The sequence below is a fragment of the Canis aureus genome, chromosome 3, assembly GCF_053574225.1.
Source record: "Canis aureus isolate CA01 chromosome 3, VMU_Caureus_v.1.0, whole genome shotgun sequence".
NCBI lineage: Eukaryota > Metazoa > Chordata > Mammalia > Carnivora > Canidae > Canis > Canis aureus.
In genome coordinates this window covers 45,256,338-45,282,822 of record NC_135613.1, presented here as the reverse complement: position 1 = coordinate 45,282,822, position 26,485 = coordinate 45,256,338, and the positions used below count along the sequence as shown (strand labels likewise).

The 26,485-nt window shown below is 37.6% G+C and overlaps 1 protein-coding gene and 1 long non-coding RNA gene across 29 annotated transcripts in view; one reads left to right on the top strand and one right to left on the bottom strand.

The window, feature by feature from the left end:
* The window catches only part of SGIP1 (SH3GL interacting endocytic adaptor 1), a 204,143-nt gene that overhangs the window by 15,004 nt on the left and 162,654 nt on the right, over positions 1 to 26,485 (bottom strand). For all 23 annotated transcript variants that reach the window (XM_077892177.1, XM_077892176.1, XM_077892175.1 and 20 more), the window contains 2 exons: positions 12,504 to 12,615; positions 4,626 to 4,781 (listed from right to left, as the gene is read on the bottom strand). In XM_077892177.1, the coding sequence (XP_077748303.1) occupies positions 4,626 to 4,781; positions 12,504 to 12,615 (268 nt within the window). The remainder of the gene's footprint in view (positions 1 to 4,625; positions 4,782 to 12,503; positions 12,616 to 26,485) is intronic.
* Positions 13,184 to 26,485, top strand: part of LOC144310755 (uncharacterized) — a 139,602-nt gene continuing 126,300 nt past the window's right edge. For 3 of the 6 annotated variants that reach the window (XR_013376434.1, XR_013376435.1, XR_013376433.1), the window contains exon 1: positions 13,186 to 13,383. This is a non-coding gene — a long non-coding RNA (uncharacterized LOC144310755). Of the gene's footprint in view, positions 13,384 to 26,485 lie in introns of all 6 variants that reach the window. The other 3 variants (XR_013376431.1, XR_013376430.1, XR_013376432.1) reach the window with 2 other exon arrangements.

Below are 26,485 nucleotides of genomic sequence, written 5' to 3'. Positions count from 1 at the left end.
AGGATGATAATAATAATGATGATGGCAGGGGTGCCTGAGTAGCTCAGTTTGGTAACCTACTGACCCTTGATTTTGGCTCAGGTCATAATCTCAGGGTTGTAAGACTGAGACCCACACTGGGCTGTGTGCTGAATGTGGAGCCTGCTTAAGGTTCTCTCTTGGGGCGCCTGGGTGGCTCAGTTGGTTAAGCCTCCAAATTTTCATTTTGGCTCAAGTCACACTATCCCAGGGTTGTGGAATCGAGCCCTGTGTCTGCTCTGTGCTCACTAGGGAGTCTGCTTGAGATTTTCTCCATCTTCCTCTGACCCTCCCCCACTTACACTTGCTCTCTTTAATATAAAAAAATCCCTTAAAAAAAAAAAAGATTCTGGGCAGCCTGGGTGGCTCAGCAGTTTAGCACCTGCCTTCAGCCCAGGGCCTGATCCTGGAGTCCTGGGATCGAGTCCCGCATCGGGCTCCCTGCATGGAGCCTGCTTCTCCCTCTGCCTGTGTCTCTGCCTCTCTCTCTCTCTCTCTCTCTCTCTCTCTGTGTGTGTGTCTCATGAATAAATAAATGAAATCTTAAAAAAAAAAAAGAAAAAAGAAAAAAAGAAAAAAAAAAGATTCTCTCTCTCCCTCTCTTTCTGGCCTCCCTCCCATAAATTGATGAGGATAGGTCAAAGGTAAGTTGCCATAATTCAGTCTCCAAAGGTCAAATTAAGAGAGTGAGTCCAAAAACATCAGGGCTTTCTTTAAAACTCTACTGATCTGTTAGGAGGGGCTAGGTTTGTGGCCTAAGTCTCAGCATGACCATGTTTCTGTTGTGCCCTGGTATATAGGTTGTTGAAAACAAAGCAAAGATCTATAACTCCCAGAATATAGGAAGTGGATAGAAAAGAGTACTGGCGCTTGAGATTTTGTTCCTGGTCAAGCTAAGTTAAGGATGCTGATGAGGACTATTTAAACTTTTATTACCTAAAAGCATCCAAGTTACCCAGAGGCAGGAGATAAGAGTGATAGAAAGTCAGTGATATTAAGTAATTTGCTTAGAGGTAACAGCAAATAAGTAACAGTCAGGATTCCAGCCCAGGTCAGTATACCACAGGTCATACTTCCCCACTGTACCAAAAAGAGGTGCAGAATTAATATCCAGCAACGCATCATTAATTTGTACTAAGTAGATCTGAATAGCTGGGAAAATTTCAACGACACTACTTTTTAAGGAAATGTATTTTCTAAATTTAATAACAAATTAAGCTAAATCATATATCTATACAATAATTCCTCAGAGAACTTGCTTTAATAAAGATTCAAGAAAGCTTCACCAGTCAGAGTTGCCAATAAGATAGAGATGCAATTCTTGAATGCTCAGGAAGTCTGGAAAATTCTTTAGTCTTATGATTGGTTTAACAATGGTTCCTGAATTCTTTACAAGCAAACTCTTTTTGTTTGGAAGAAGTAGAAGTAAACTTCAATTTGGTTTCTTTTGAGGGATTGTAAAGGCAAATGTCTTCTCAGGTGCCAAGCTCTTGACCCAAATGAAGCCTTTCAGAACACATGACTGAGAGAATTGGCTGGGTCTAAGGTGATAAATGTAAAAGGTTTGTACTACAATTGAGAATAATAGTTGATTATGTTGCCTTTTAAAAACTGGTGACGGGAGCAGTGATGGTGAAACAATCAATCCTTCATGACAAATCCACATAGGCTACATGACTGTGAGTTACCAGTCACAGCCCTGACATTAATCAAATATTTAAAGTTTATAAGGTCCAAATTAGTGATGATTTTTTTGTTTTAGCAAATAATAATGTAATGTCTATATAAGGTTTTGTCAGACAAAAACATATTCAGAGTGTTATTTAATTCAATTCATAAGACTGATTTATTAATATAAGTATAAAACTCTTCCAAAGATGCCTAAAATCTTGGCCACATAACCACCTAAAAATGCAACAAAACCCATAACATTAGGTTTATTAACAAACAAACCAGTGGTTTGTTTGTTAATAAACCAGTGAAATAGTGGCACATATTCCCTAATTTCAGGTGGAGTAACCTTAAAAAATAAATTCAACTGGCTCAACTGTATGTAAGTGATGAATCACTAAATTCTACACCTGAAGTTAATATTACACTATATGTTAACTAACTGGAATTTAAATAAAAACTTGAAAAAAATTAACGGGCTCTATGTGCACATCAAAAGCAGGGAGAGAAACTGAATAAGAAGTTGTTGATTTCTTTTTTTTTTTTTTTTTAAGATTTTATTTATTTATTCATGAGAGACAGAGAGAGAGAGAGGCAGAAGGAGGAGGCTCCCTGCAAGGAGGCCGATGCAGGACTCACCGAAGGCAGATACTCAACAGCTGAGCCACCCAGGCAGCCTAGAAGTTGTTGATTTCTAATTTTGATTGTTTTACATTTATCTTTCATTTAATGGGTGACCATTTCTTTCCATACTTTTAAACCTTGAGTCATGTTTGCTAGTTAAACCATGGCAAGGGCCAAAGAGGGGGAGATGATCTTGGTAATCACTTGAAAGACCTGTGACTGTTTTGTCACCACTGGAATGAAAAAGTCTCACTCAGTGAGGTAAGTGAAGTAAGTGACTGCATTGTTCCTTAAATTCTAAATGCCAACAACCTTTAGTCATTTCTTTTTTTTTTTTCCTTTTTTTTTTCCCTTTGCAGGGGGAGCGGCACTTGTGAGCTGGGGGGAGGCATTCAGGGGGAGGAGAGGCAGAGGGAGAGAGAGAATCTTAAGCAGGCTCCACGCCCAGTGCAGAGCCCTCTGCCACAGGGCTCCATCTCACAACCCTGATATCATGACCTGACTCGAAACCAAGAGTCAGTGTCTTAACCATCTGAGCCACCCAGGTCCCCCAACCTTTAGTTTTTCCTACATAAATATCCAGCTTGACTAAATACTTTAAATTATAGTTGAGTTCATTCATTCAACAAATGTTAGTTTAGTTTTTACTGGACACCAGGGACAGTGGAAGATACTGAAGGTGTGATGGTGAACTAGGACATGTGTTCCATTCCCTCATGGATTTTCCAGTCTAGTGGGGGAGATGGATGTATGAGGAAACAGAAATAGATATACAATTAATAATTCTAGTAAGTGCAACAAAGCGCAAGAATAGAGTACCTTGAGAAAGAACAACAAACAAGCGGACATATTTAGTTTGAGGATGGGGGTTGGGGTAGAGAGGGGAGTGGAGTGGTCAGGGAAGGCCAAGCAGGGCTGAAATCTGAAGGGTGAGTCAGGGTCAGGTGCAGAGGGGCAGGAATGGTAGTGGAGGCAGACGAAGCAAGCACACAAATCCCTGATGTGGGAAAGGACTCCGCCTGTTCTTAAGACCAGTAGGTCTGGCTGGAGCTCCAAGGATTCTGAGGCAGATGACGGGAGCTGATAACAGAGAAGCAGGTGAGGGTAGATGAGTCAGGGCTTCAAAGGCAATGGGAACAAGTTCACATTCCCGTACAGACGCAATGTGAAGCCACCTGAGGATTATGCATGGTGATGACCTGATTCACCTCAGGAAGTCATTCACCTATTATGTAAAAAATGTAGGAATGGGGCAAGATTGAGAGCAGGAAGGGAAAGAGAAAAGCAATTTCAGTGGTCTGGGAAAATGACAGTGGTCACTTGGACAGGAAGATCCCAGGAAAGAGAAAAAATGGCCACTTTAGAGAGAGATCTTTAAGTAAAATATCAGGACTTGATGGAGAGGCAGCTGTCAAGAATGACATCTTTGGTCTCATTCATTGCCAATAACTAACCTGTATTATACGCTGATCAATTTTAATAGCTTTTTTAAATTAATTAATTAATTTATGATAGTCACAGAGAGAGAGAGAGAGGCAGAGACACAGGCAGAGGGAGAAGCAAGCCCAATGCACCGGGAGCCCGACATGGGATTCGATCCCGGGTCTCCAGGATCGCGCCCTGGGCCAAAGGCAGGCGCTAAACTGCTGCGCCACCCAGGGATCCCAATTTTAATAGCTTTATACATGTGTATGTTTGTGTGAATCTGCGGGTATGATAAAGACATCGTGTTCAGATTTAATAGCTAAAAAATGTGAAAAAGTGCATTGATACAAAGAAATTTACACAAGCTTCTTTGAATATAGTAAATATAGTAAATATTGTTTTGATAGTAAAGTTCCATCAAAACAATCACCATTACTGTGAAATTATATATTTCACAAAAAAGTCTTTCAAGCTCATGTGAAGAATAATAGTTCACAGTTCAAATATCATTTGACCTTAAAAGATGCTAATACAACAAGTGGATTTTCTTGCTTTTATTAGGCTGATTTCCCACCATCCTCATCCATTGTCACCAATGGTAAGTAAAATAGGCACTGGATAAACTGTCACTAATACAGATTTTATTGCTCTAAATATCTCTTTAGCCACTTGAGACAGTTGGCCATTAGAATTCATATAAGCTTGCACACAGGAGCACCCACTAAAGACTCTGACAGATGGCAAAAGTTCTGTGTTGAATCTACAAACATATCTGAATAACAGTTATTTCTCTACCATGCTATATTCTTGCTAAGGTATATCGTTCATGTAAGTATCCACTGCTAAGCTACACACATGTCTAAAAAATTTGTGCAAAATATATTTACCAGCAGAGAAGTTGGGGATTTGGCAGGACATGTTCTAACCTGCTGAAATTTATCACCCGAAAAGTCAGAGCAGCAGGTGACGGGTTGTTGGCAAAATGTCTGGTGATGCCGGCAGGGAAGGACAGCACCATTTCTCCAGTAATCTTCACGATACATCTGGCATATCAAAACACACGAGAGGAAAGAGAGGAAACGCAGGTCAATATGCTGTGAATCAAAAGAGTTGTGAAAAAGAAATGACTTATGCAACAATATTACAAAGCAGAAGAGACAAAAGGTAAGCTCTTACAATTCCACTATCAACAACTAAATCATTTCTAAGACCTGAGAATGCAAGGTTTGAGTTACCACTTATCAAAAAAAGTGGCTATTTGTTGAATGTATTTTTGAACTGTAAGATGAAAAAATACAGCTTTTCTCTTTCTGTCTTTCTGTAAGTAAGTCTGTATGTTCACCTCACAAATAGAAGAATCGATTCTGATGTTTCTCTCTCTGATTTTTGAATCTTTGGCAGCATATTTGAAGATATTACATCAATGCACAATGTGATCACACTACTCACTAGGACTTAAGTTAGTTCTCAGTAACATGACTGATGCCTTGAGCATGTTCTTTTCTATACTCGAAGGGTAAACTTCTTGTTTCCATTTAGCTATATCTTTATTCCATGTCTATTTGGTTGAAACTGTAAAAATTAGTCATATAAATTAGCACAATAGGAGGATAATTTGGAAGGAAGAATAATCCTTTTTTTTTTTTTAAAAAGGGCTTTATTGAGGTATAATTGACATACAATAAATGGCACTCATTTATAAGTGTAAAATTCCATAACTTTTGATATACTATATTTATAATATAAACATAATATGAAGCCATCATGAAATCAGGTTACTGAACATACCCAGCATCCCTAAAAGTTGCTGCATGCATTTCTGTGATCCCTCTCTGCGGCTCTTCTCTATCCTCCCACTCCCTTACCCTAAGCAATTGCTAATATGCTTTCTGACACTACATGTTAATTTGCACATTCTAGAATTTCATGTAAACAGAATCATAAAGTATGTGATTCTTTTTTTTTTTTGGTCTGGCCTCTTCCACTCTGTAATAATTTTGAGATTCATCCATGTAGCACGTGCATCTATAGTTCATGACTTTATTGCTGTGTAGCATATGGTTATACCACAGTCATTTTTCTTTTTAATCCATTCATTTGTTGAAGAACATTTGGATTTTTCCAGTTTTTGAGTATTCAAATAAAGCTCTGATGAATATGTTTCTACAAGTCTTTGTATGGACATATGCTCTCATTTTTCTTGGTAAATTAAATAGGAGTGGAATCACTGAATCACACTGAAATCAAGTAGTGATAATCCACAAACTTTGTTCTTTTTCAAAATTGTTTTGGCTATTGTAAGTCCTTTGCACTTCCATATCAAATAGTCACTGCATCAATTTCTACATAAAATCAATGTAGTTCCAATTCACCTTTTATTGCCTGCACATAGCAAATTATTATTGGGCCCTTTATATATACTTTTTCTTCGCCAACAGTTAAATTTTCAATAGAGGGCGCTGAAAAGACATCGCAGGAAGAGGCGATTTTTCCTTCCTCATTCCAGAGTGCTTGCTAGGCAGGCTCCAGTGGTACTTAGGGCATCTAGTGCCAGGCTTTTGTAGTGCAGGAGGCCTCTGTGTGACCTCCGCAGTGCAGGTGGCATCCCCAGGGTGTGGGTATTGCAGCCTATGTGGCTTTGTTGGTGCCCAGTGGCAGAGGCAGCTTCCCTAGCATCTGATTCTTGTAGGGCATGTGTCTGGGCTGTCCCAGGGCCCAGATCCTGCAATGCAAGTGGATTCTCCAGCCCCAGGCTCCTGGCATGTGCACACTTTCTCCACAACCAGCTTCTGTGGTGCATGGTGGCCTGAAGTACCCACTGTGTGGCCATTAGCTTTCTCTGTCAACCCCCTCAGCTGGTTTTGTAGTGGAGTGTGCCTCAGGGAGACACCTCTTTGTGAACAGCTGGGAGTCCACCAGGCTTCCCTATGTCATGCCAAAAACTCTTAAGGAAGTAAGCTGGGGCCATCACAATGCACACCTCACCTCTCAGGGATCACTGTCTTTTCGCCTCAGGCCCAGTGTCTTGTAAATCATTGTTTCATATGTTTTGTCCATTTTTGGGGTGTTTTCAGGTAGAAAGATAAATTGATCTCTACACCTTGGCCAGAAGCAGAAATCTCAAAGGATTATTCTTCTTTGGGAAACAGTAACTATTTCAAATGAGTGAACTTCTTTATGACTTCCTTCTACATTTGGATAATTTACTCTCATACCAATTCTATAACTTTAAGTTCAGGAGTGTACGTTCTAGGGGAATTGGGGCTACAAGATGGAAACTTTGCTCCCATTTGAGTATAAGGAACTCCATTTGCCCCATAGTCACCTTGTATGGCTGTGTGACTGTGATTAACGGGACACATGGGGCTCAGGGGAAATGGCCCTTGGTACATTTAAAATAGCTTATGTGAAGAAGTGCTACAGCCTTGTATGTGTAAGGCTGCCTTTGAGGTAGAGGTGGAGGGCAGGGGAACTTTCTAAAGTTGCCATGTCCCCTTCTGAGCCCTCATTCGGATGTTATCTTCCATAACTCTGCACTAATCTGGATGAAAATTCTGGCTTCTGGAAGTTTGCACTTCCATCTCTTCTGGAGAATACTACTCTTCTCCCAGTTTGCCTGCCAACTCTGCTGTCTTCCTTCTCTTTTAGATACATAAACCTCATTTTATTTACTGGTGCTGAGCTCGGAATTCCCCTGCAGCTGAGTCTACTCTTGATGTTTTTCAATACATGGACGTGCAGAATATGATTTCACAACTCTAGAAGACAACAATTAGAGCATTTGTTAAAATAGACTTCGGCATCTACCCTCACTCAGTATGTTGTTGTCAGCAGCATGACTCAAATGTTTTTAATGGGTAGGGAATCAGCTCAGCTGCTTTACTAGGTTGCTCAAAATGAGATCTAAATGGTCTCTTGGTGGGGGATAAAGTTTCTCTTTTGAAAACTAGTCAGTGAAGGCAGGGAGTAGCATTTATTAAGTCAATAAAAATTTATTGACTCCTAATTCTGTAATTTTTGTTATTTGTTTTGAATGGGGAGGTCATTTAAAAATGAGCAAAACAGGGTGGCTGATGAAAGAAGTAGTCAATATAAACTAATATAAGAAGCACTGAGTTTCTTCATTTTTATTACTTTTCAGGATTGTGTCTCCACTGTCACAGGTGGAACTTTGCTGATTTATTAATTCATCCAGTATCTATTTCTAGATCTGAAATTTCCTATACAAAAGCATTTTCAATCCACACTCACTAAAGGAAAATATTTAACTCTCATGATTGTTCCTAACAGTACACAATGTGGCTACATTTCATGTGAGTTTGAATTACAGAAATCTGAAATACAGCGATATGGAAATATTAACAAACTCAAGTTATGAATAAAATTTGAAATCATGTGAATCCCAACAAATGAAACACTTATCAAGAATGGCACAATTTCAAAGTTACCTGGCTGAGTGACTTATAAACTGGGCTCTCCCCATTGCCACAGGCAGCACCACATTAGCCAATCAACAGAAATGCTGGCCAATTTTGGTCAGGAAACGTGTGAATTTGATATATGTGAGGTCATCAGAAATACATGGCTGACATAAATGTGACTTCTGTATACTGTTTGATAACTAAGCCCACGGTCTTCTTTTCAAGTATACATACTGCTGTACATATACTTATAATTCCCTTTCATTAGCTTAGGTACTAGGCAAACTCCTTTTCAGGTTTCAAGACTCAGTTCAAAGGCAGGCCTTTCTGAAACTTTCCTTACTATTCTCTTTATTCAGCCCTCCTTACTTTTTCCTCTCTCCAGGTTCCTTGGACAGATGTACAGATTAAAAAAAACAAACTATTTCATAGCTTCTTGCACATATCTTACCCATTCTTCTGAAGACAAGTGCTGTGTCTTGGGTTCTAGAAAGGCAAACATGCATTACACAGAACCTAGTGCAGACTAGGAACTCAATAAAGTGTTAAAATAAATTCATACATTTAATAATTATATGTAGGGTGACTATACAATGTACCAGGTATTATGTGATGCCCTAGAAAGGACAGTGACAAACAGGACAAATGTGATCTTTGCCCAAACTTCTGATTTAATTGGAGAGACAGACACTTGAATAAAAAATTTGAGAAATGATGAGAAGAGGATAGAATATAGGTGAGAAACATAATTTTTCCAGAGAAGTAAAGAATTAATCCCTAACACCAGGGTTGTTCAAATAGGAGCGAATAATGGTAGATGTGTTTCTCCAGCCAGCTTCAAAAGTTAAGTAGTTCTCTGCTGATGAGCAATCCAGAAAGACTCACGTGTCAAAATGCCTACTACAGGTGTTCTCAATACTCAAAGAATCTTTGAGTATTTGACACATGAGTCTTTCTGGATTGCACTGAGGGGAGCACTTGATGGGATGAGCACTGGGTGTTATTCTGTATGTTGGCAAATTGAACACCAATAAAAAATAAATTTATTATTAAAAAAATAAATAAAAAAACAAAAACAAAACCAAAAACAAAAAACAAAGAAAGGGTATAACTATACTCGAATGGGTTGTATATCACAGTATGTAATAATTAAAGTAGTAGATTGTTTCCACTGTATGGTCTGAAAGCAAATGGGGAAGGCTTTGGGTGCAGGATGAGAAGAAACCACAGGCAAAAGCAAGTCAACATGGCTTTTCTATATCATTTCTCTATGTGGCACTCTGTTTGACTTTATCCTCCTCCTCTGCTCACCCTATGACAGAATTTTTGAACTTGAGATGTTTCCTTAAAAGTGAATAACAAAGGAACAGCAATTAAAATGATTCACTGCCTGGAGCTGAAATTAAATTTAGAAGACTGTCACCTCATGATCTGTTCATAAATTTCAGATCCCATAATTCCAATGAAATTTACTGAATCTCCCATCTACCAGTATGCAATATGTACTGCAACTACTTATGGCAATATATTTGAAAACAAACAGTATATGCAGTCATCTCAAGTCAAAGACTCAGTTCATTTAGAAGGGCATAAGAAAACACTAATATTAATTTGGCTCAAATGCCACATCGCTGGAATGCCAAGATCATGGTTCTTCTAGTTGGGGAAGAGACAGACAGTGGACACTGAAAACATGCAACATGTTAATTAGAGAGAAGGGCAATGGGGAGGGAGAAAGTGATGCCAGAGGGTGGGGAGGAGTGTTGCTATTTGCATGGGATGGACAGAGAAGGTCTCTGATACATCTGCTGAAGAATCCTGAAAGAGGTAAGGGGGCAAGTCACTCAGATAGCTGGAGAAGATTTCACCCAGGCTGAAAGAGCAACAAATGCTAAGGCCCTGAGATGCAGATAGGGTCTGAATAGCAGAGGAACAGCCTAATGACAGAGGAACAGCCATGAAGCCAGTGTGACCAGAGTGGAACAAACAAGGACACCACCAGTGATGGAGACAAGATCAGAGAGGTGGGAGCTGAAATGGGAGAAAAGTCTCAACAGATAATCTAGAGCCTCATGGACCATTGTAAAGCACTGGATTTTACTCTGAACAAGAAAGAAGGATACTGAGCAGAAGAGTGATATACTGAAAATAGATTTTAGGGGCAAAAGTGGAAGCACTCCTACTACCTATTATGTCTCTCTGAATAAATGAATGAATGATAACCAATTATTAAGCAGACATGAAAAGGACTCATTCTTGTGTGATTCCCAGTGCTTTTCAAGCTGGTATAGACATCTTTCCACACTCCTGACCACTCTTATTCTTATTTTCTTTTTTTTTGAGAGAGAGAGAGAGAGAGAGTTTGTGGGGAGGGGCAGAGGAAGAGGGAGAGAGAATCTTTTTTTTTTGTTGTTTTTTTAGGGAGAGAAAATCTTAAGCAGGCTCCATGCTCAGCACAGAACCCAACACAGGGTTCAATCTCAAGACCATGAGATCATGACCTGAGCCAAAATCAAGAGTCAGATGCTTAGCCAACTCAACCACCCAGGTGCCCGCTGACTACTCTTATTCTTTTATTTTTTTTAAAGATTTTATTTATTTATTCATGATAGACGTAGAGAGAGAGAAAGACAGAGACACAGGCAGAGGGAGAAGCAGGCTCCGTGCAGGCAGCCCGACGCGGGGCTCGATCCCGGGACTCCAGGATCACACCCTGGGCCAAAAGCAGGCGCTAAATCACAGAGCCACCCAGGGATCCCCTACTCTTATTCTTTTAAAGGTGTGTTTCTACCTGCCTTTCTCAATTCTGGTCAGCCTGAGCTTTCTAAAGTATAGGCAGGTCCGTTGATAATAAGTAATCCTTAGAACTGGTATTATAGAAAGTTATGTAAATTCTTCATTTAAAGAAGAGTTTACAGAACCAACATGTATATGTGTATATGAAGTATATATACAACTTAGGCACATGGCACTTACTCTAACAGTTCAAATGCATACTCTGTATGAGGTAGCTTTTAATTCCTATTGATATGTGCATGTGACAAATTACCTTCCTGGTTTGAAGATTGAAAAGAAAAGATATGGGAGAAACCAGAGTGAATGTTTGTGTCCTTCCAAAACCTGTATGCTGAAATCTAATTTCCAATACGATGGTGTTTGAAGGGGGGTTGTTGAGAGGTGATGAGGTCATGAGGGTAGTACCCTCATAAAGGAGATCAGCACCTTTATAAAAGTGACCTTGAAGAACTCCCTAGGACCCTCCCTCCTCCCATTTAAGGTTACTATGACCCAGGACGCTGGCTCTGGTCAGATACTGAATTTGCCAGAGCCTTGATCTTGGACTATTCAACCTCAAAAACCATGAGAAATACATTTCTGTGGTTTAGAAGCCACTCAGTCTACACTCTTCTGTTATAGTATCCCAAATAGACTAACACATCAGAGTCCATAGTGTTGGTTTCTCTACAATAGTCTGGGCACAGAATAAAATCTAAATGTTATTAAAAAGGACATGACATTTAGGGAGGTTGATAGATCCTACTGTCTGGAGTTACTAATCATGTTTCCCAGCATAATATTGTTAGATTTAGGCTTACAAAAACTAGTGTTCCTGAAGTGTAAAGAGGATTCACAGTTAGTCATATAAATTCCCACTTAAAATATATGTGGAGATCCAAATCCTAATTATACTTAATTATCACTCTTTAAAAAGTTTTCATAAAATAGTCAAGTGTTCGATGTGAATGTCTTCTTTTTCTAATTCTTATTTCCATGGATACTAAGGTCTTTTCAGCCCTAGCCCTTGTAAGTGAAAAATAAAGAGCAATTCTTTCCTCATTTAGGTTTGCCCTTTGTTTATCCATCACATTCAACCCTGGAATTGTACTAATGACACACTTGAAAGCCAGTTTGACTTCGGAGTTTTGTTTTTAGTGTAGACTAATAATCACTTTTAATTTTTGTTTTTTTGGATCATAAACCTTTTTGTGAAATTGATGGATGCTGTAGACCCTCTCAATGACAAATGCACATATGTACACACACATAAGATATGCAGTAAAATTTCAGGGAATCCATAACTTTCTGAACTCTATCCATGGAATAAGACACTAGATTATTGGTCCTTTGGCATATTTTTTTTAAAAAGCAGTGAATTAATATATCTAATTAAATTTTCTCCTCCATTCAAGGTATGCCACCTGTTACTATTAATCAAATTTTTGTTTTTTGTTTGTTTTAGTTTTAAGATAAGGAATGAAATAGTTATGTTTAGGGTGTCCCCCCCACCCATCCACTGGATAGGATAGAGTTTGAAAAATATGGTGGACCAAGTCCCAGGCTTACTTGCTTGGATCTGCTCCTTTGAAGTAGGCATTGACCGTTTCTGTAAATGCTGCTGCAACAGGGAGGGTGTCCTGGGCTCCCATGGTTAGGGGGCTGGGGCCCCTGGAAGAACCTGCACGAAATGAAAAACTTTCATTTATTATGGACATAGGAGACATGTTAGTATATGTGGAACTAAAAGCCCATTAAAAAAGGATTAAAGGATGAAATCTATTATTGAAAAAAAGTAATGTGCTAAGAACCATGTGTGTATATTCAACATAGAGCTCAAGTATTTAAAAAGAAATATTTGGCTGATTTACAAACAAACACACTTGAAATTAATTCAATTACTAATTTTTCTACAGAAAAAAAAATCCAAGCAGATGAATAAAGTCATCGGGGGGTTTCAATGTTTTACATAAGCATAAGGCAGTATTTGAATGACAGTTTGTACAGCAGGTAGTTAATAAAGACAATTATTAGCTTCCTATTTGAGCATTCAACCTACACTCAAAACTTTTTGTTTCTTTATTTCAAAGACACAAATGGCCATGGGGTACCATGTTATGCATTGTTCTTTTTTGGATTATTTGTTTCGGAAAGCCCAATTATCTTCAGATCAAATAAGCTCAAGTTTACATGTCCAAAAACATACATGACATAATGTACATTATGACTTAACACAGACACACAAGTACATCAATTCATACTATAACAATAACAGTAGCTCTCATGTTTATTGAACACCTGCTACTTGCTAGGCTGTACACCACATATCTTACAAGAATTACCTCATTCATACCCCACATCAGCCCTTTAGGATACCCATTATAATTTCCATTCTACAGAAGAGAAAACTAAAGCTCAAAGAGATAAGGGACTCAACCCAAGATAACAGGTAAGTGCAAAACTAAAATTCAAGCTAGATTTGCTGCTCTGTAAAGCTTGTGTTCTCCCTATTATACCATACAGTTTGTCTAAATGAAACATTTTTTTAAATTTTTTATTTATTTATGATAGTCACACAGAGAGAGAGAGAGAGAGGCAGAGACATAGGCAGAGGGAGAAGCAGGCTCCATGCACCGGGAGCCCGACGTGGGATTTGATCCCGGGCCTCCAGGATCGCGCCCTGGGCCAAAGGCAGGCGCCAAACTGCTGCGCCACCCAGGAATCCCTGAAACATTTTCTTTTATGGTTTTGATACAACCTGAGGTTTCTGAAAGAAGCAAAACTTAGGATTGTTGTCTTTGCTCTTCATCTCTAGTATGGTTCTAGACAGCAAAGTTTTCGTAATGACAAGGTATTTAATCATGTTGTTACTCACTGCTTCTCCTTCCTATCAAACAAAGCACATTTACTCTTCCCAACCCTGGAGCAGACTACGTATTATGCTTTTTTTTCTTTTACTTTTGGTGACTTCTGTACTCTTCCTTTGCTATTAAAAAAGAAAAATCTACCCTTTGAGTATCTCCCTTCTCAATAAAGTTTTCTTTGGTAATTCTCACTCATGCTGGTCTCTCCATTTACTGTCTTCCATTGGCTTTCAATATCTTGGACTTGGGGTAATTGATCATTAACAAACACACGCTTACTATCTATTATGTATAAGGCACTATGGTAAGGTTCTGGGGATTCAAAGTTGAAACATAATCCCTGTCCTCAAGGACTTACAGTTCAGTGTGCTCATATCATCATCATCAATATTCATGAGCATTACCTCCATCACCACTATTTGTTGCATACTTAGTATGTGTTTTACATATATTATCTATGTAATGTATGAAGTAAGTGGAGAGATCGGGGAAGATTTCATGGAGAAAATACTGTTGGAACTGAGGTTTGAAAATGAATACAGTCTCACAAGAGGGAGAAGGAAGAAGGCTCAGCATGTACTTCTGTGTGGAACTGAGCAAACATGGTATTTTGAGAAACCACAGGAAGTTTGGCACTATTTGCAAATGTGTGCAAATGTGGTGGGTATTGAAAGATGAGACAGGGAAGGAGATGAGGTTGGGGGCCGCTAGAAATTAGGTCTTGAACAGTTTTGTATAAATAACTTAGTAAAAATTGTTTATTTTATAGGTGACTTATCGGCATTAAGATCATAGTTACTTTTTTGATAATTTAATACAAATCTATGGATGCTTTTCAAAGCGGAGTGCACATGTAGACAGCATTCATGTAATTTGAAATAGGGCTTGGAGGTCCTAAAACTGAGGTTAAGAACACCATCTCTAGAAGATGAGAGGCCTCTGAAATATCTGAAATAAGGGAGTTATGATGGGCTTGAGTTTAGATTGCTCTAGTGATAGTGGGGCAGATAATTTAGGGGCCTAGAGACTATTTTTGAACATCTGGAAGAACATTACCAGACAGTGACACAAGGGACCATGGCCATGAATCTGCAAATTAATAGCTTTGTGACCTTGGGCAAGTCAATTTACTTTTGGCTTTCTCAATCATAAAATAGAGGCAGTAGATCATATAATCTCTGTTTTAGGATTCTATGATTTTTAAGTTGTTGATACACATTTAGCTTTTTTTGAACTGTAGAAATAATGTTCTAACACAGAAGTAGGCTGCTTTGAAAACAGTTTCTCTTCAATGAGGATTTGAGTGGATCTGTCAAACATTTACTGAGCCTCTACTATGTGCAAGATAGTGGTGGGAGCATCAATATGTAAACTTCCAGAAAATAAGACATAAACGTATGGAAACATCTAATAGCAGTAACATATGCAAGCAAGAGTTTAATAGTTCAGGGCTCCTGGGTGGCTCAGTTGGTTAAGCATCTGCATTTGGCTTGGGCCATGATCCCAGAATTCTGGGATTGAGCCCCACATCATCAGGCTCCCTGCTCACTGGGGAGCCTGCTTCTCTACTTGCTATCTCTGTTTCTCTCTCTCTCAAATAAATAAATAAATAAAACCGTTAGAAAAAGAAGAGCTTAATACTTCAATTGATAGTGCTACAAGATTATTTCACTGCAAATTAATTGCCAAATGAATAGTATAGGGTGGGCTGTTCTGTGATTTAACAAAAAGAAATTTCAGCTCTTGAGTCATACAGACCTGGATGTATGGTTTTTTGCAGATCACATAGGTGGCCATTGTATCTGTTAAAGTTGCTTGATATAATGCTTGGACCCTTAGGACATAAAAATTGGCTGAAATGTACTTTCTTTGGATTCATTTAAATATGAATTCCTGTAATAATTAAGCATTGTGCTAATTGCTGACTGATATGCCAACCCCCCTTCATGGAGCTTATGGTCTGGAAGGGGACTACAATATTAGACACAAATGAAAGATAAAACACTATGTGAAGTTAGAGAATAGCTTAATATTATAATTATTACATTACTGTTAATGATATTTTTAAAGAATTCAAGGTAGAAACAGTATTTATTATGTGTATCCTTTAACATAATAAAATATCAAACACTAAGGTGGCTTTATGTTCTTCATACATTGAAAGGACAAACAGGTTCAGTATGATTATCTCTATTTTACTTGCCAAAGGTCACTCTGCTAGAAAGCAGTACAGCTAAAATTCAGTTCCAGGTCCTGACTAACAAAAACAGTAGTAGCAACAACAAAAACATCTACTTCTTATTGCATACCCAGAACTATTCAAGGAGCTTTCCTGATGTTAGCTTTAAATCCAGCTATGATTCCAATAAGGCAACCACCATTATTGTTCTTCTTTTAGGGATGGGAAAACAAATCCTGAGCCTTGCCCACAGTCACACATACTAACGTAAGCAGTATGAACAGAATTGGGATGCATTGCCTGACTCTGGATCCCACCCTCTTACCTAATCTGCTCTAATAGCACAGAAGTCAGAACAAATTATGTTAGGCATATGATGGCGCATTTGCAGTACCCCCAGAAGGACAGGTTGCTGCCACTAGCTTGTGGAGTCTGACAAAATAGCAATTCCAAGCAAACTCAGGTACAGAAATTGAGTAAGAGTACAAGAAGGTTAACTCTGCAAATAAATAAATGTTTGCGTGTCGGGTTAACAGAGCCCCTGGCCTCACACCACTGCTGGTTGGGCATTGGCGTGGAGGTGAAGCGTGTCACGAAGATGTGCACAAAATTGTGCCCGAAGCAAACCTGTGGCAAGGTCTCACCTCCCCTTTATGCACCCTCTTCTTCATTTTGTGTATAATGTTTTCCACTTCGCAGTACTGGACGTTAAAACTGTTTTCACATCAAGCCCAGCTCATGGAAAAGACTTATTTTTTAGTTGTTTTAAATTTAATATGAATTTGTGTCAAAATCATGCCTCCCTCCAGGGTGTTTGTACCATTTGTTTCTATCTGTTCTAAATGGTAATAACTATTGTTCACTTTTCCCCAACTTTGTGCCAAACTCTTGTAATGCTTCTCTTATACCAACTCCTTTGATTCACACAACCGGTTCATTGAGTAGGTGTTATTGTTAACATCCCTTTCTTACAGATGATGAAGTGTTGAGAGCTTAAGTAACTAGCTCATATTCAGAGAGCAAGCAACCTACACTTGTAGTTACTAAGCTTTGCTTCTATAGTAAAGAGTCTAGGGCTGTGTCAGAGGCTGTGAACTTCACTCTTCACCATGCTGCTTAGTTCACATCTGACCTTGAGCAGGTCAGTTATTCCAGCCACGTGCCCATGAAATTGGGACACTGATACAGTGCTAGCAACCTTATCTAATTAGAGAGGAGAGGGTGTGCACTTGTAAAAGCCAAGATGCCATAAGAGCAACAAGCTTTACCTTCTGTTCATCTGGGGTTGGAAACAGTCCCTTTGAAAGCCCAACTGGAAGCATGAGCAACAGGAGAGGGTGGTCTTGTTTGAAGACCATTCCTACCCTGGCAGTTTACCCGGTAACTGCCCACTCCACCAGGCTTGCTGTAGGCGGGAGACAAATGACCCTATGTCCAGGAGTAAGAGTGCTGGAGATGGAACCAATAGATGGAAGCAACAGAAAGTCTCTGTATGCATAGAGGAAGAGAGAAGAAACTCTAAGAGTTGTATGAAGTAGTGGACAGTGGGAATTGGGTTAGATTTTTCCAGAAAAAGTGGATTGTATTAGTTAGAATTAATAAAAAGATAATTATATTCAATTCTATGATACTTTATAGATAATATTTGTACAATGCAGTGAGAGAGACAAAGAATGTTGGAATCAGATTGAATTTTTCTTTTTTTTTGGAATCAGATTGAATTACATTTGAATCCTGACTTTATCACTTACTGTGTGGCCTTGAGCAGATTACTTAACCTCTCTGAGGCCCAGCATCATCCTTTTATGAAACGGAGATGGTACCTTCTACAGGTGTTACGAGAATTACATATGATAACATAGGATGTCCTTGTTATCTGAGGACAGTCAGTATCAGAAAAAAATCACTTCAAAATGAATATATTTAAATTTCATAGTATGTAGTGGTAAAAGGCTTGATTGGGACTCAAAATTGTCATATATTCAATTTGTGAAAAAATATTTTAACACACTACAATTAAATAATCAGTGAGTTCTTAGGGTGAGGGAAAATGACTTGTGTTGATATTTTGAGAAAAGGTTCACTTTTCTGACAAAATTGTATTATAACTTTACACATCAATCTAGATTCAGATTTGGCTTTGATTCATGATCATAAAGTGAACCATTACTGCAGAGTTAATTGAGAGTTTTATAAATTTCCTAAAGGCCTCCCAATTTCTTGATTTTCTTTTGAAGTGTGTATAATGTAAGCTTCCTTTCCTTCTCTAGTTATTAATATATATATATATATATTTTTTTTTGCTAAACCCTCAGCTGACAAGGGCTATGAGTGTAACCTAAGGATCTTTACACCAGTGCTTTCACTGACTTTATAGAATCCTGTATCCATTTTATGATTGGCAGTTTCACTTTTCAACAAATGTGCACTGTATTTGCATTTTATGTCCATTGTTCTTAAGATCGGACATTTACAGAGAAACTGACTGACTGCATTTATGCCATCAGTAAGGATACATACTATAGACACTAGTGTTAATTTGGGACTAATGTTATAAGTAAATGCTTTCATTTCATGTTGGTTTTTACCTATAAAATCTAATAACTGCAAAGATGCCAGTAATGACACTTGGATAGAGTTTCACTGGGTACCTTCCTGCACATAGTAAATGCTAATAAATAACAGCCATCACCATGAACAACAAAGAAAAATCTGCCTGGCAGTCCCAATATATAACGTATTGCTTCAGGCCCCCCAAACACCCGATGCATTTAGCACACCAGAGAAGATGCAACGAAGATTAGAACTTTTTACATTAGAAAGAATTATATCCAGAGAGCTTACTTGAGAAGGTGAGTTGTGCTCTTGAGACCTTGTGAATCTTAGCTGAAGTGATGATTAGTAAAGCTATGGCACGTTTTAAGAATCACAGCTGCTTCTTTTTCAAAAAAAAAATTTAGGATAAATTTGTAAGAAGAGGAGTTAAGAGACAGTTACTACATAAAAATCTTCTAGTTTTTTTCTTTTTCTCTACATCTTTGAATGTTATGATTTTACATAAGCTAGCTGGTTTAAATTATATGAAATACATATGTATATGTTGCATATATATGTGTGTTTGTGTGTATGCTGCATATGAAGCTCTATCCACAAATTATTTTGTCTATTTTTAGTATATTTGTATATTTTTGTCTATTTAAGAATTTCTGGTAGCCTAATAAATGCTATAGCATAATCTAATAATAATGCTATGATGAGAGCTAAATTAAGCATACACTTTTTGTATTCTAGGGGCTTTGCTACATGTTTCATATGCATTACCTTATTGAATCCTCACATTTTAAGAAAAAAACATATTATTATCACTGTTTTGTAGATGACCAATCCAGAAGCTTATAAAAGTTAAGAAGTACCCCCAATTGCTACTTTGACTTCTCACATCATGAGATAAGTAGCATCAACTAACATGCTGAGTATCGATAAAAAGGAAAAAGGGCAAACCTCATAAAAGAAGGCATCAGTATTACTGAGAACCTGTTATGAGTTAAACACTGTCTTTTATGCTTCACACATAGTACATAATTATCACCATAATCCTGTGCCCAATAGACATGACTACATATTACAGATCAAGAAAGCAAGTCTGAAAGAGTCATTTGCCTACATTTTCACAGACAGTAGGTGGTGGAGTCAGGATGTAAGTGTAGGTCCACTTAACTTTCTGCTCCTTCTATAGAAGGAGCCTGATAGGTCTTATCTTAACTCAGTAGCACTGTGTAAATTATATGTTACATGCTTTTCAGTGTGCAAGGCATTTGACTCTATGAAAAACGAGGAAGGCACACTTAAAAAAACCAGTTTGCACAAAATAGAATTAAGGATACTGAATTTCTGGGTAAGCAAATGGGATTAGAGTTATTTTCAGTTTTCTTCTTCATAAATCCCTGCATACTTGCATATGGTACATATATAGTATATATTTGATAAGCATATATTTCTTGCTTTTCAAATATCACTCAATCCAGAAACATGATTAGCTAACATTTTTGTCATGTTTTATAGAGAATTTTCTTCAAACTAGGTCTTTGCTTACAGTTCCCAAACCATCATCCAACATTAATGCCATATTTAATTAACTTCCTAAAAAATATTTTTTTTAAAGATTTTTAAAAATGTATTTACTCATGAGGGACAGAGAAAGAGAGATACACAGAGAGAGAGAGAGAGAGAGAGGCAGAGACACAAGCAGAAGGAGAAGCAGGCTCCATGCAGGGAGCCCGATGTGGGACTCAATCCCTGGTCTCCAGAATCAAGACCTGGGCTGAAGGCAGTGCTAAACTTCTGAGCCACCCGGGCTGCCCCCTAAAAAATATTTTTGACTAGGAAAAAAATTATACTCGTTTTCATCATCAAAATCTTTGGGATATAGCAAAAGCAGTCCTGAGGGGGAAATACATCGCAATACAAGCAACAATCCAAAAACTGGGAAGAACTCAAATACAAAAGTTAACCTTACACCTAAAGGAGCTAGAGAAAAAACAGCAAATAGATCCTACACCCAGCAGAAGAGAGTTAATAAAGATTCGAGCAGAACTCAACGAAATCGAGACCAGAAGAACTGTGGAACAGATCAACAAAACCAGGAGTTGGTTCTTTGAAAGAATTAATAAGATAGATAAACCATTAGCCAGCCTTATTAAAAAGAGGAGAGAGAAGACTCAAATTAATAAAATCATGAATGAGAAAGGAGAGATCACTACCAACACCAAGGAAATACAAATACAAACAAATACAAAATATGATTTTAAAAACATATTATGAACAGCTATACGCCAATAAATTAGGCAATCTAGAAGAAATGGACGCATTTCTGGAAAGCCACAAATTACCAAAACTGGAACAGGAAGAAATAGAAAACCTGAACAGGCCAATAACCAGGGAGGAAATTGAAGCAGTCATCAAAAACCTCCTAAGACACAAAAGTCATCATCAAAATCACATCAAATATATTCAACACAAGGACTCTTGTTAAAAATAGACACAAGGTGGGAGACAAAGCCATAATGAAAATGTTCTCATTATGAGAACTCACTTGACCAAATCCTAGATAATTTTGTATAGACAGTACTAACTGTTTGATCCAGAATCTAAGGCTGAGTCAGCAGTAGCATGGTATACAAAGAATATGAATAATGATATCAAGAACTAATTTATGTAGAGCATTGATGTGTGATGGTCACTGTGTTGGATACTTTATGTGCATTTTGTCTTATACTGTCAAAACATCTTTCTGAGGTACATTCCATTAATATGTACAGTTTACCATTGAAGGAATTGAATCTTTATAAAATTACATAATTTGCTCAGGTGCTGGGACTGAAAAGCGGATCAAAATTCAATGGCATTCTTAAACCCTACCCTATATTATCAATGTTTTCCCATTCGTATTAGTGAGCTTTGCTCCGAGATTTGCCTGGGTGCACAGTGTGTATCCTCTGTAGGGTAATATCACCCCAAAGAGTGTGGAAATTGGTTCTTGGGGGAACATGAAAGAAATCTTAATTTTTTATGTATAAAGCACACAGATATACATCACACAACCAGATGTATAGTACATTTGTGATATTAAAATTCTAGTAGGGAATGATTAGGAGAAAACAAAGGTCTAAAAAGACTCCCTGGGTAAGAAGGGGGATAATGAAAAAAAGTTTGAGTTGTACTGGTTTCTAGTTTTAAAAGAGCCCTGGACATGGATGTCCTTGGATACCTCAGCAGCTCTTTTGGGAAAAACTTCAAGCAACTGGTTTTGCTAGAGGATAATAGTTTCTTTAAACTTACACTGAGGGGGTAATCCCTAGGTGGCTTAGCGCTTTAACGCCTGCCTTCAGCCCAGGGCATGATCCTGGAGACCCGGGATCAAGTCCCACATCAGGCTCCCTGCATAGAGCCTGCATCTTCCTCTGCCTATGTCTCTGCCTCGGTCTCTCTCCTCTGTGTCCTTCATGAATAAATAAATAAAATCTTAAAAAAAAAAAAACAATTTACACTGAGTAATATCTGTTGTGCCATAATTATGGGTGATCTAATCGAGATACTTGGAAAAATATCTAATAAGGACCATACAAAGGAACAGAGCACAGGAAAGAAAGGCTGGAGAGCTTGGTCACATCAGGAAAGGTGTTTTCCCATGAGCAATCCTTGAGCTGAGGCAGGGAGGAAGTGAATATAGTCGGGGGATTTTATTTAATCAGAGAAACTAGAGAGAGCCTGGGTCAGGTTTCAAACCAAATGGGAGCAATGACACAGGTCCAAGAGTACCAAAAGAACAAGCAAGGAGGGGATCCCTGGGTGGCTTAGCAGCTCAGCGCCTGCCTTTGGCCCAGGGTGTGATCCTGGAGTCCTGGGATGGAGTCCTGCGTCAGGCTCCCTGCATGGAGCCTGCTCCTCCCTCTGCCTGTGTCTCTGCCTCTCTCTCTCTCTCTCTCATGAATAAATAAATAAAATCTTAAAAAAAAAAAAAAAAAAAAAAACAAGCAAGAAGTCTGTTAAGAAATAGGAAGAATTAGAGTTTCCAAAAAAGACATCCAAGTATATTTGGGTAGGGGAAATATGTTTTCCTGTGGAATGTCTAGTATGAATTTTTATAGAAATGGTGGCTACTTGAAGGTATGGCCTGGGCATTGACAACACTAGTATATTAGCCTGTTAGAGTCTTCCTCAAATACAAGTGGGCAACATGAAGACTTTTTAAAAAGGAACAAGGTATTCACTGAAAAGCCATAAATGGCTAAAATAGTATGAAAAGTTCAGCCTTAACTAGTTACCAAAGCAATGCAACAAGATGAAAGAAATTTTTACCTTTCAGATTAGAAAAGATCTAAAAAAAAATACTTCATGAAATAGGCACTATAAGAAAATGTTAATGGAAGTAAAAATTGGTATAATCTTTCTGGAAAATTGTTGGGCAATGTGTATCATGAACTTTTAAAAGCTTCACAGTTTTAGCCCATAATTCCAATTTTAAAAATCTATTCTAAGAAAATATCTTCAGGCCAAAGGATTATATGCAAAGATGTTCACTGCATGTAGGAAAACTTGAAGCAATTTAAATGCCTAATAATTGAAGTGAAATAAATCATGATTCATGACAGTGAAATGCTAGGCAGATGTTAAAAAGTTTTCAGTAATTAAAAATAGAGCTAAAAGCAATTACATATTACATTTTCTCAATTAGATTGGGAAAAGCGAACAATATTGATATAACTGTTGATATGGGCATGGAAAAATTGTTAATCATAATGCTGGTATGAACTTTTTGGAGAGACATTTGACAGTAATGTAGTGTAATGTCTAAAATGTGCATACCCTTTAATATAGCAACTCCATTTTTAGTGATTTATTTTTAGACAAATTAAGACAAGTACATTAAGATATATATTTAAGACTGCTCATTGCACCATTTTACATAATAGCAATAAAAAGGGTAAAAACCTAAATATCCCCTAATAGAAGATAGATACATCCATATAATACTATGGAACCATTAACATGGTTATCAGATGAATGAGTATATATACACATACATGTATACACAGACACACACACTGCATATGGTAAGTTGAAATGACTACTATTGGGATGCTTGGGTAGCTCAGTCCTTTGAGTGTCCGACTCTTGGTTTCCACTCAGGTCCTAATCTCAGGGTCCTGATGTCAGGGTTGTGAGATCGAGCCCTGCATCAGCACAGGATCTGCTGGAGATTCTCTCTCCCTCTCTCTTTGCCCTTCTCCCCTCTCACATGTGCATTCTCTCTCTCTCTCTCAAAAAATAAATATATCTTAAAAAAATGGCTACTGTTGACTGAAGATTACAGGGTAGATTATATATTCTATTTGTATAAAATTATTTGTAATATATTTCCTTGATCTTAAGAAATATACTTTTGAAAACAATTTTAACAAACAAGGAGTCTGTTAAGATCCAAAGTTGAGATGTATCTTGGAACCAATGTCAAAAGAAACAGCTCCTAATAGAGCATGTTCCACCATTGTCTTTGTACTTGCCAGACATAGCCACAAGTAGAAGTTACCAGTTCACCTTACGGTCTCCTCAGTTGAGCTGAATTGGTAGCCTCTCACCACTACATTTTAACTTGCATTTGGACCCTTATTTCTTCCTTATGCATTTTTTAAAGATTTTATTTATTTATTCATGAGAGACACAGAGAGAGAGAGAGAGAGGCAGAGACACAGACAGAGAGAGAAGCAGGCTCCATGCAGGGAGCCCGACGTGGGACTCAATCCCGGGTCTTCAGGATGAAACCCTGGGCTGAAGGCGGCACTAAACCTCTGAACCACCCGGGCTGCCCTTAAAATGCTTTTTAAAAAAAGATTCCATCTGATGCAGTAATAAAGTGAAAAATTATTTGTACACAAGAGATAAACTGTCACATACCAGGCTATGCACCTGCAGGCAGGAGAAACTGCCTGCAGTTTCTGCAGGTGGGACAAGTAGGTTATGACTGAATTATGCATCATAAAAGAATATATAATAAAACTATCTCTCAAAAACTTTTAGATGACTTTGAGAAAAACTATTTACCTTTGGCAATTTATAAAAAAACTCAGGACAGATAAAAGCCTGGAATTTTTGATGTGCCCCCCACTTAAACTATCAATGTCAAAGAGAAGGAAGAGGTCAGGGTTATGAACATGCAGCATAAAAACCTAACTGCTGATGGCCAGAATTGAGATAGAACCATCTTTATTCCTAATATGAAATAGGTTTAGTCTAAATTTCTAATCGTTATACTGAAGATGGTGACTTGCATTTGGTCTATTACTGTTAGAAAAAATGCTTTCTACATTTAATGAAGTTTCCTTTGCACCCAAAAATTGTCATTAAACCAGTGGAGCATATCCTAATGAACAGCCTTTTGGAATCAAGTAAATGTAATACACACATGTTACATATAGAGAGAGGTTTTTCTTTAATATTTTTCATCAAAGGTTAAAAATGTCATCTTGACTAGTCTCTCAATAGTATGATCAGGGTTGTATTTATTTATTTATTTTTTTGTAGTTTAGGGTCTTTTTTCCCCTTCAGCTTTATTGAAGTATAATTGAGAAAGAAAATTGTATGACATTTAAAGTGCACATCATGATGATTTGATATGAATATACATTGTGAAAGGATTCCTCTTACCTAGTTAATTAACACATTCATCACCATATATATGTATATATTTTTGTATATATGCATATATTTTTTGGTGAGAACATTTAAGTTCTACTCTCTTAACAAATTCCGATTGCACAATACAGTACCATCAACTATAGTCACCATCTTATACAGTAGACCCCAAACCTTATTCATTGTATAATTGACACTTTGTACCCTTTTATCAACTTTTCCCTATTTCTCCCACCTGCCAGCCCCTGGCAACCACTTTTCTATTCTTTGCCTCTATAAGTTTGACTTGATTTTGTTTTTGTTTTAGATTCCACATATAAGTGATGTCATGCAGTATTTGTCTTTCTCTGTCTGGCTTATTTAGCAAATGTCCCCCAGATCCATTCATGTGGCTGCAAATAGGATTTCTTTCTTTCTCCATATTTACTTTCATATATACTTTCCATATTGTTTGAATTTTTAAAAATATGCTTAAATCAATGTCATGATCAGAGTGAAGCAAACTATGAGCTATTTTAAAATACATTTGAATGGCATGGTGGACATTATATGTTAAAATAAAAGGATGCATAATTATAAAAATATACACTACACATGCATACACACACACAGTGATATCACATGAAAAATGTTAGAAATGAAATAGACCAATGATAGCAGTTCTTATTTATGGTTATTAGACTATAGGTTATTTCATTTTTTTAATATTTTTCTGTTTTTCTAAACTTTCTATAATGAGCACACATTGCTTTGATATTGTGGCAAAAAATATAAATAGAAATTGGGATTTAGATCTTAAATAACACTGAGATTTCTACATTTCTCCCTTATTTTTTGAATGGTTCTTCTTATAGCAAAAAAGTAAATGCTGGTGATTTTGATCACTACAAAGTTATTCCCCTAGGGAGCTAATATTTATGAATGGAGAGGCATGAAGAATGCTATTGTAGTCTGACTGTCTGAAAGCCTGGGATTTGAGCTGCCAGTTTCCTGAAGAATTTTTGCCCAAAAAAGGCAAAATCTAAGGAAAGGAGTGATCAATATTAAATAACTCATGCTTCCTTTTCCTGGCCTCATGCTTAACAATGACGACTGCAACTCTCAAGAGTCACCAAAACATCCTTGAAAAATTAACATCACCCTTGTTCCTTTGTGACGCTTCTCCAGAATGACCTTTCGTGCTTTCTCAGAGGCATATTTCAAGGATCTAAATCAGATCTTAGAAGGAGGCATGCTGTAATTATTCTGAATATAAGATCAAGAAACACAATGGTAAATAACACATACTGTCTGTATGGAGGTGTGCCAGCAGGAAA